Source organism: Balaenoptera acutorostrata, chromosome 17, assembly GCF_949987535.1.
Source record: "Balaenoptera acutorostrata chromosome 17, mBalAcu1.1, whole genome shotgun sequence".
Classification (NCBI taxonomy): domain Eukaryota; kingdom Metazoa; phylum Chordata; class Mammalia; order Artiodactyla; family Balaenopteridae; genus Balaenoptera; species Balaenoptera acutorostrata.
This window is the reverse complement of record NC_080080.1, coordinates 64,406,983-64,417,759: the sequence shown is the minus strand read 5'-3', so window position 1 is coordinate 64,417,759 and position 10,777 is coordinate 64,406,983. Positions and strand designations below refer to the sequence as shown.

The 10,777-nt window shown below is 42.0% G+C and overlaps 1 protein-coding gene across 1 annotated transcript in view; it reads left to right on the top strand.

Moving 5' to 3' along the window:
• The first annotated feature begins 4,733 nt into the window (after positions 1 to 4,733).
• Positions 4,734 to 10,777, top strand: part of LY96 (lymphocyte antigen 96) — a 29,813-nt gene continuing 23,769 nt past the window's right edge. The window contains exon 1 of the mRNA XM_007185064.2: positions 4,734 to 4,977. Coding sequence (XP_007185126.1) covers positions 4,866 to 4,977 — 112 coding nt within the window. The 5' untranslated portion in view covers positions 4,734 to 4,865. The remainder of the gene's footprint in view (positions 4,978 to 10,777) is intronic.

The following is a 10,777-nucleotide window of genomic DNA, read 5'->3' as shown; positions in this document are numbered from 1 at the left end:
GGCGGGCTCTATTCTCAGATGAACAAGCTGCCACCACCTCTGTCCTCAGTTTGGGCCTCTGCCTGTCTGCTTTTCTGTCCTCTGTCACCTAGATATGGACCTGTTGCTATCTTAGCAGTTAATGTGATTTATATCTTTCTGTAAAAAGATTATTCCATAATCAAATGCTCATTATCAAATGTTAGATAAATATTAGAAGAAAAGAGTGTTGTCAACATTTCAAAGTTTTCTCTCAAGGGTCAGTTTTCTCATAACTTGTTTTTAGTATATCCTATCTCTTTCTTTAAATGTCCTGTATCCATGCAACCATTTTGTCACCTGTGGAGTGGAGTGAAAATCCTATTTTTATGAGTATCAATCAGGGGCTTCCCTGGTGGCGCAGTTGTTGAGAATCTGCCTGCCAATGCAGGGGACACGGGTTTGAGCCCTGGTCTGGGAAGATCCTACTTGCCGCGGAGCAACTGGGCCCGTGAGCCACAACTACTGAGCCTGCGCATCTGGAGCCTGTGCTCTGCAACGAGAGAGGCCGCGACAGTGAGAGGCCCGCGCACCAGGATGAAGAGTGGCCCCCGCTCGCCGCAACTAGAGAAATCCCTCGCACAGAAACAAAGACCCAACACAGCCAAAAATAAATAAATTAATAAAAAAATTCCTCAGATTGTTTAGAGAAAAGAAAAAAGGCTTAAAAGACTACATGAGAAAGATGACTTCTCAAGGGCATGATTTGGAGTGAGACCAAGATGTAGAAAAGGATCAGCATGCATAGGATACCATAATGATTCATCACTGAAATAAGTCTGCAGAAACAGCTCAGGCCAAGGTAAGAAATATACGCACGTCCTTCCATGCCACTTTACTACCCTCTCCCCAGGCAGAGTAATCTTGGAAAGATGAGGAAGGTGGTGAGTCTCCCTCTACCTAAGGGAAGGATATTGAGTCAGTTTTATTTGAGTCTCAAAGGGCAGGGTGATCGCATTGGACCTCTGGGTTACATCAGATAGTATACCCTTTGACAATAAGATGTAATCCTTTTCCTCAACGTAGATTACATCATACTGAAAGACTTCAGCTTTTGGAAGCAAAAGTAACAAAATGGTCATTAGGTATGAATGACAGCCTTAGCTTGGACACATTCGTTAAAATTGTATTCTGATTTTTTCAGAAAAAGTGACTCTATCATCCAGATTCATTGTTTCATCTAGACCACTTGCTCTCTACTTTTATTTGGAACCAAATCCCAGACATCATAAGATTTCTTTCTTAAATATTTAATTTTGTAACTCTACAAGATAAAGACTTAAAAAAATAACAATACCATCATAATACCTAAGCTGCCCTTGACCCCCAGTGTTATCAAATATCCAGTCTACTCAAATTTCCAATTGTTTCATAATTTCCACCCCCCCCCATTTTGTTTGGATTAAGATCTAATTAAAGTTCCCACCTTATTCACACCTATTTTCTAAGTGTCTTTTAAGACTTCTAATCTATGGGCCCTTCTAAATTTTTCACTTTGTTTTTGTTTTTTTAGGCCCTGCCACATGGCATGTGAGATCTTAGTTCCCCAACCAGGGATCAAACCCGGCCCCCGGCAGCAGAAGCATGAAATCCTGACCACTGGATTGCCAGGGAATTCCCTCCTTCACTTTGTTGCCCACCCCCCCCCCCCCGCCCCTTGCAAATCATCTGTTGAAGAAACTGAGTTTTTTGTCCTATATTATGTTTTCATGGTCTAGATTTTCTGATTATATCCCCAAGGTGTAGTTTACCATGTTTGTCTGTCTACTGTATTTGCTATAAATTGGGGCTTCATCAGGTTGAGGTTTGATTATTTTGGATAAGACTGATTCATAGCTGATGTTGTTTGTATTATTTTTCTATTGTTGCATAACAGATTGCCCCTAAAACTTAGAGGTTTAAAACATCAACAGACGTTTATGATATTGCACAGTGTCTGTTGGTCAGGTATTTGGGAATGGCTTAATTGAGGGGGTGTGGCTCAGGTACTCTCATGGGGTTGCAGTCAAGATATCAGCCGGTGCTCCTGTCATTTGAAGGCTGGGCTGGGGCAGGAGGAACTGCTTCCAAGGTGGCTCACTCACATGAATGACAAATTGGTGCTCGTCTTTTGGGAGGAGGCCTTGGTTTCTTGCCACATGGATCTCTCTTTAGAGCTACTTGTTTCCCCCAGAGCAATTGATCCAGGAGAGCAAGGTAGAGGGTAAAATGTCTTTTATGATCTACCTTGGAAGTTGCACATTATCATTGTGCAATATTTTCTTAGTTACGCAGTCACCCTTATACATTGTTGGAGGGGGCTACACAAGGATTTGCATACCAAGAAGTAAGGATCATTGGGAGCCATCTTGGAGGTTGGCTACCACCATGTTCATCCATCAAGAAGTATACCATGTCTTTCTGTCTCTCTCTCTGTGACGTTAGCAACTAATGCTCAGTGCCCAAGTTTACTAATTCATTAGGTGTTGCAAAATGGTTATATTCTATCATTCCTTTTTCATATATTAGCTGAAATACTTCTAAAAGTAGAGAAAAGAGTATGAGAAGGCAAGGGAAACTTGCCTCTCTGTACTATTTGGTTACCAGTAGTTCAGTTTCTATAGAAAAGTCAGGATAAATGCTTGATTCTTTCCCTTTATCAGCTTTCAAAATAGAGTTGGTTTCCTAGCATCATCTGCTGATTAGACTTTAAAAAAATTATTATGAGCTTATTGATTTGAATATATTTGATATATTTCAATTCATCGCAGTTACTATCTTATTAATGATAGTAATAGTCTACAGGAAGGCTGAATGTTCATGTCTGGAAGCTGTGAATGTTACGTTAAATGGCAAAAGGGATTTTATAGGTGGATCTTGAGTTGGGGAGATTGTCATGGATTATCCAAATGGTTCCAGTGTAATCACAGGGTCCTTATAACAGGGAGGCAGGGTATCAGAGGAGAGGCGAAGTGATGATGGAAGCAGAGAGGACAGTGCTGAACTTTGAAGATGGAGGAATGGAAGGATTGCAGCTCTCAAACTGAAAAAGGCAAGTAAACAGTCTTCCCCTGGAGTCTCCAGAAGAGCTAGGTATGCTGACTCCTTGCTTTTAGCCCATTGAAACTGATTTCAGACTTCTGACCTCCAGAACTGTAAGAGAACTCATTTGTATTGTGTGTGTGTGTGTTTTCCGCATAGCATGGCTTGTGGGATCTTAGTTCACCGACCAGGGATCGAACCTGGGCCCTCGGCAGTGAAAATTAGAGTCCTAACCACTGGACTGCCAGGGAATTCCCCATTTGTATTGTTTTTAAGGCACTAAGTTATTTGTTACAGCAGCAATAGGAAACCCATCTTTGGTCAATGGGACTGTCATCAAATTGGGTGTCTAATATGATCAGATGTTTTAGGCTCATCTTGAACCTTTTCTGCCTCACACCTGGAAACAGTAATTTCTCTAGAGTATTTGTTCCCTTTAGTGGGAAATGGTATTTTGAGACTACTAGAAGCGTTCATGGATTTGTCCTCTTTTTTTCCCCCCACTTAAAAAATATATTTTTAAATTGTGGAAAATACATATAACATAAAATTTACCATCTTAACCACATTTTTTTTTTTTTTGGCCGCACTGGGCAGCTTGTGGGATCTTAGTTCCCCGACCAGGGATCAAACCCATGTGCCCTGCAGTGGAAGCATGGAGTCCTAACCGCTGGACCTCCAGGGAATTCTCCATCTTAACCAATTTTAAGTGTACGGTTCAGTAGTGTTAACTGTATTCATATTGCTGTGCAACAGATCTCTAGAACTTTTTCACCTTGCCAACCTGAAACAATACCCATTGAGCAACTCCCCATTTCCCCAGACTACGCCCCACCCCATGGATTTTTACCTTTAAAAAAATGGGAAAGTAGTACAGTTCTTTAGTAAAACCTTTTACAAATATGATTATTTTCCTCTAAACTTGTAGGTTTTTAAGGCCCCGACTCCATGCCATTTTTTGGCTACTAATCCCAGACCATGTCCTTTAAAGAATTTCAGGTAGCAAAGCATCTAAAGCGGTGGCTGTCTTTCTAGAACAAAGTGAGAGTTTTGGAATGAAATACATTCCACACACAAAATAATGACCATTTTAAGGTATTCCCTGGACCTGTAGTTTGCTAAAGTGAGTGCATTCTCAAGCCTGGTGAGACCCTCCCACCCACCATGCAGAACTACAGCTAATGTCCTGTGTCTGGGGTCTCATCCAGCCGGGCTCTACCCTTTGGCTGAACCTGTTGCCGAGCAGAAACACTTTGCATGAGCCTGTTCAGTTCAGAGCTTTAGGTTCTGCTCTCTGGCCATGAGAATTGTATAAAGAACTTGTGGGAGGGAATTCCCTGGCGGTCTAGCGGTTAGGACTCCACGCTTCCAAGCCCAGAAGCATGGCCATAAATAAAGAAAGAAGGAATAGGAGGGGGTGCTTAGGGTTTAAAAAAAAAAAAAGAACTTGTGGGAGAGAGAATAGCAATGCAGAGGGATAAAGAGTGCTAGTCTTTTGATCTTCTAAAGAAGACCTACAGGCTGGTTTTTTTACTATTGATTGGGAAGTACTGGTTTTGTTTTTAAAGCTCTGTGCTCTCATTTGTATCATGCGTTCGCAAAGAGTACATTCTGAATCATTTTCCTTTCCTCTTGCAGGAAGTGCTCAGATATTAAACACACACACACACACACACACACATTCAAAAGAGGAAACAGTTGGATAGGAACTCAGAAATCATGTGACTGATGACTAAGTTAAATTTTTTCTACTTATTAAAAAGGAAGAGTCTGATGATTAGTTACTGATTGTCGTTGCATTTTTAAAGTTTTGAAGATACTGAATCATGTTCCCATTTATGCTTTTTTCCACCCTGTTTTCTTCCACATTTACTGAACCTGGAGAGAAACTCTGGATCTGCAACTCCTCTGACACAAGTGTTTGGTACTCCTACTGTGGTAAGTACGAGAGCAAAAGCAGGTACTCATAATGTCAACTGTTCCAAGGGCAAGTTTTCACAGGAACCTTTTTCCGCTGTCGCCGGGATGCAGGAAATGACCGTATGTTCCAGCTGCCGGGGAGGCTGCTGGCAGCAAAAGTGATGTCTGGTTCCTGCCCTGGGTGGATTTTCTCCATCCGTCACCGGCCTCACAGGTCTCTGAACTGTGTTGCACTTGACCTCCAAGTGCTTCTGTCCTTTCCTGTGGTCAGCTATCTCTACCTTGAACCCAGTTTCAGATTCTTCCCAGTCTGGGCAGAACTATCTGCTTCTGAGATTTTGCCTCAGGCCCAAGACTGACCGGGTCTTCTTGAGAAGGTAGAACAGTCCTAGCTGCTGCTTGGAATTGATTATAGCTCCAGGCAATGATTTTTTTTTTTCCAACGTTATGTTGGGTGTATAACAGGTGCTCTGTAAGTGTTTCAGGCTGTGGTTTTTGAAGGCTCTTGGACTTACCTCCCTAATTGGTTGTAAGGCTGATTCTGTCAGTTACTGTGTGACCTTGAGCAAAGTCTTAGCCTCTCTGTGCCTCAGGTTTTTTATCTGTAAAGTGAAAGTGATTTTTGAACCCATTTTACAAGGATTGTTTTGAGGTAAAATTTTTAGCACAGAGCCACATAGAAACAATAATATTGATTACTTAAAAAAAAAAAATCAGCCACACTCTAATGCTATTTACTGGTTGGATCACTGTTGTTTTGTTTTATCTTGTTTTGTTTAGTTTTCCCTCTTTCTCTACAAATATCTGCTGGTCTGAAAGCACAGCTTCGGGGCTTGACTACTGTTTTGGTTTGGTGCTTTGCACTGTGTTGTTCACCATAGGTTGGTTGGCCTTTTCTACCCACTAGTGATATCAGAAAGGTTTAAGGGGATGCTCCCGAAAATACTTGCTAGCTGAAATCCTCATGGGAAAAAAGGATTTATGGTCTAATCATTTGGGGGAGATTTACAAATGTACTTTGAGTTCTGAGAAGTTCTGCAATAAAGAAACCTATTTAATCCCCCAATTTTCCGTTTTATTTTGTTTTATTTTTTGAGTGTGTGTTTACAATCCTGCAAATGCACTCTGGCAAATATTAATATAAAGTTACTTCTGGGGAATTAGGGTAATTGCCAGATGTGGGAACAAGACCTAAGTGTGTGACTAGTCTCAGACGGGTGGCTTTTTTTTCTGTCTGTGATTGTGCTGAATTCCCTGAAAATTCCCCACCCCGCAAGGTCAGTTTACACTGCCCTGTTCCAGGCCCTCTTCAGCGCACTCGGCCCCCTTCTCTCCTCTCCTTTGGTGCTTCTACTCCACTCCATGCATTGATTATGCCACCTTCTCTGTGCTGTATTTCCTATGGCCTTTATTTATATAACACTTCATATTATTATTTAGCTTTTAATCTTCTAGTAACACTAACTCAATTTGTCTTCTGATTTGATTTTTGAGGAGGGATTTTATCTGTTTCTCTCCAATGCTGAGAAATTCTGTGGTCCTTTCCTGCTGCCCCACGGATGTAGGGACCGTGGAGAGCAGGTGGGATGTACAGCTAAGCGAGACCCTGCTTGCTGCCATGCCCCTCTCCCCTGCCCCTGCCACGTCAACCTTTCCCTGCCTTAGAGAATCCGTCCTGGCTGAGATGGAAATGCGTCATTTGTGGGAAGCACTGATCCCTCTAGGTATTATTGTCAGGATGTTGGTGACGACAATTCAGTCCTTTCTGTGAGGATGATTCCCATTTGGCCAAGCTACTGGGCATACACGGTATACATGTTTGCTAGGGCTGCCATAAAAAACATCACAGACTGGGTGGCTTAAACAGCAGAAATTTATTTCTCACAGTTCTGGAGGCAGGAAATCCAAGATCAAGGGTCAGCAGGTTTGGTTTCCTTCTGAGGCCTCTCTCCTTGGCTTGCAGATGGCTGTCTTCTTGCCATGTCTTCAAATGGCTTTTTCTCTGTATGCACTCATTCCTGGTGACTCCCTGTATGTCTAAATCTCCTCTTCTTCTAAGACACCAGCGGTATTGGATTAGGGCCTACCCTAATGACCTCATTTTAACGTAATCACCTCTTAAAGACCCTGTCTCCAAAGACAGTTACATTCTGAGGTACTGGGGATTAGAACTTCAACATATGAATTTAAGGAGAGCACAGTTCAGCGCATAACATACAGAAATGGCAAGAATTGGCTGTTTTATCCTCCAGCTTTGGAAAAGGCAGAAAATGTGGCTGTCTGAGTCAGTCCACAGAGCCCTGGACACACACCGTCCCGCAACCTAGAGCTGTCAGACTCAGCTCTAACCTTTTTTTGGCTATGGATAGTCCTGAAACTCAAGGAATTAATGGATTATTTAATTAAACCAATATTCACTGAGCATCTGGCATGTGCCTGTTCTAGACACTAAGGATATTATCTAGCAGTGAACAACAAGACAGAAGTCACGGCCCTCCTGGAGTTTCGATCAGTGAAATATTCAGCATGTCAAATGGTGGTGATTGCTGTGAGAGAAAAATAAAGCAGGGGAGGGGATAGAGAGTACAGAGATGGGGATGGGGGTTGCATTTTAAATTAGGACAGGCAAGGAAGGCCTTACTGAGAAGGTGACATTTAGCAAGGACAGGAATAGTTGAGGGAGTGAGCCATGCCCATATCCAGCAGAAGGGGTGGAGGGAAGAGCAAGCACAACGGCCTTGAGGTGGGAACACGGCTGGTGATGGAGGGATAGCAAGGAGGCCAGCGTGGCTGCGATGGAATGAGTGTGGGGGCAGGTAGCAGAAGATGACATAGAAGGGAATGGGCAGAGGATGAGGGCCATGTAGGTCAGGGAATGACTTTATCTTTTACTATGAGCAAAGCCTGGTCTGACTCCTGGGTTGATAATAATCTGTAAGGTGGCAAAGGTGGAAGCAGGCGACCTGTTGGGAAGCTGTTGCAGTAACCCAGGTGAGCGAGAGAATGGTGACTCGGACCGGAGGGGGAGCAGTGGAGGCGATGAGGAGGGGTCCGGTTCTGGAAGTATTCTGTAGATGGAGCCGGCAGGACTTGCTGACTGATTGGACTTATGCTTGCAGCATGGTCCTCCCAGCTAAGTGAGTGTATCTTGGCATCTGGGGTGTCCCCCCAACTCCAAGCAGGCCAGCCTCTTTACTGGCCTTTATTTATACTTCTGTTGATATATATGTGTACTATGCTCTAACCTGAAATATTCGTGTCCATCTTTCCGTTTCATGGAAACCTCTGAGGTCTATCAAAAGTCCTACCTCCCTTACAGAGCCTAGTCAAGTCAGTTGAATTTAATTCAGTTTAATACGTCTTTAATAGGCATTAGGTTTCATTATTATGCTGAGGAATACTGAGAATGCAAAGGTTATGTTAAGATGTAGCTGGTATCTTCAAGGAACTTCTGGCTTTTGTCTTACTTATGTGTAGTAGGAGGGATAACTATACATATCACCAGGATTCATTTGTTTATTCTGCAAACTCAACATGGCCACTGGGAAGTCTAAGAGCCATTTGGAGCTAGGACTCTTTTTTTTTTTTTTTTTTAATTTTTATTTATTTATTTATTTTTGGCTATGTTGGGTCTTTGTTTCTGTGTGAGGGCTTTCTCTAGTTGCAGCAAGTGGGGGCCACTCTTCATTGCGGTGCATGGGCCTCTCACTATCGCGGCCTCTCTTGTTGCGGAGCACAGGTTCCAGACGCACAGGCTCAGTAGTTGTGGCTCACGGGCCTAGTTGCTCCGTGGCATGTGGGATCTTCCCAGACCAGGGCTCGAACCCATGTCCCCTGCATTGGCAGGCAGATTCTCAACCACTGCGCCACCAGGGAAGCCCAAGGACTCTTATACTCCTTTCCAAATCTGTTTCTTCCTAAATCTTCCCTATCTCATCATCCACCTAATTCCTTATCCCCAAACCAAGGGTATCCTTAATTATCTCTTTCCCTTATTTTTCACATTGAATTTATCGATGATTCCGTTTTTAATATCCCCAGAATATATTCTAAAGCCAACTACTTTTTTTTTTTTTTTTTCTGGCCACACTGTGTGGCTTTTGGGATCTTAGTTCCCTGACTAGGGATTGAGCCCAGGCCATCACAGTGAAAGCACCAAGTCTGAACCACTGGACCGCCAGGGAAATCCCCAACTACTTTTTTTTTTTAATTTAATTTTTATTTTATATTGGAGTATAGTTGATTTACAATGTTGTATTAGTTTCAAGTATACAGCAAAGTGATTAAGTTATACATCTACAAATATCCATTCTTTTTCAGATTCTTTTCCCGTATAGGTTATTACAGAATATTAAGTAGAGTCCCCTGTGCTACACAGTAGGTCCTGTTGATTATCTATTTTATATATAGTAGTGTATATATGTTAATCCCAAACTCCTAATTTATCCCTCCTTCCCACCTTTCCCCTTTGATAACCGTAAGTTTGTTTTCTATGTCTGTGAGTCTGTTTCTGTTTTGTAAATAAGTTCCTCTGTATCTTTTTTTTAGATTCCACATATAAATGATATCATATGGTATTTGTCTTTCTCTGTCTGACTTACTTCACTTAGTATGATAATATCTAGGTCCATCCATGTTGCCACAAATGGCATTATTTCATTCTTTTTTATGGCCGAGTAATATTCCATTGTATATTCCACATCTTCTTTATCCATTCCTCTGTCGATGGACATTTAGGTTGCTTCCATGTCTTGGCTATTGTAAATAGTTAAAGCCAACTACTTTTCACTTTCCTTTGCTCACCACTCATGTCACCTTCGTCTCTTCTCTGGCCTCTGCAACATCCTCTTAAATTGTCCTTTCTCCACTTTAATTCTTGCCTCCATACAATCAGTTCTTAGCATAGATACCAGAGAGATCTTTTAAAAATGTAAATAAGTTATATAATGTTATTTCAATTGCTTAAAGCCCCCCAGTGGCGTTTCACTACAATTAGAGTGAAATCCCAACTTTGTACCAAGGCGTCCAAGACCCCTCGAGATGGCCCTTGCCTACCTGTCTGATTCCTATGATTCCCATGATTCCCACCCTCCCTCATTATTTTCCATTTACACTGACCTATATTATTATTATGGTTATTGTTTGTATTACCAATATAACCAGCATAAAATTTACCCTTTTAATGATTTTTAAGTGTACAATTCAATGATATTAAGTACATTCACATCACTTTGCAACTATCACCATTATCCATTTTTGGAATTTTTCATCATCCCAAACAGAAACTCTGTACCCATTAAACAGTAACTCCCCATTTCTTCCTCCCCCCTAGTCCCTGGTAACCTCTACTGTCTGTCTCTGTGACTTTGTCTATTATATGTAACTCATGTAACAGTCTTTGTGTATATATGTGTGTGTGTTTGTTTTTGTTGCTTGAACATGTCAAAGTCATTGTCACCTATGAGTCTGTACTCCTGATTACAATGTCCACAGGGTTGGTAGCTTTCTGTCACTCACTTACTGGATACTGTAGTTGAGGTATCTCTACCCATTGCCACCCCCAACTCCTCCATCCCCACCGTACACTCAGTCTTTCTCTCATGGCCCTCTTTGATTTCTTTACTAGAGTGCACATTTATCAAGAGCCGGGCCCTTGCCTGTCTTGTTCATTGTTTCTCTAGTGCCTAGAGCAATATTTGGTGCTAAGCAGAAGTGAATAAACACACATTTATTATCTACAGTGTGTTATGCGCAAGAGACATGAAAAATGAATGAGACATGCTTCCTGCCCTCAAGGCTTGTGCTATTTTTATGAAGA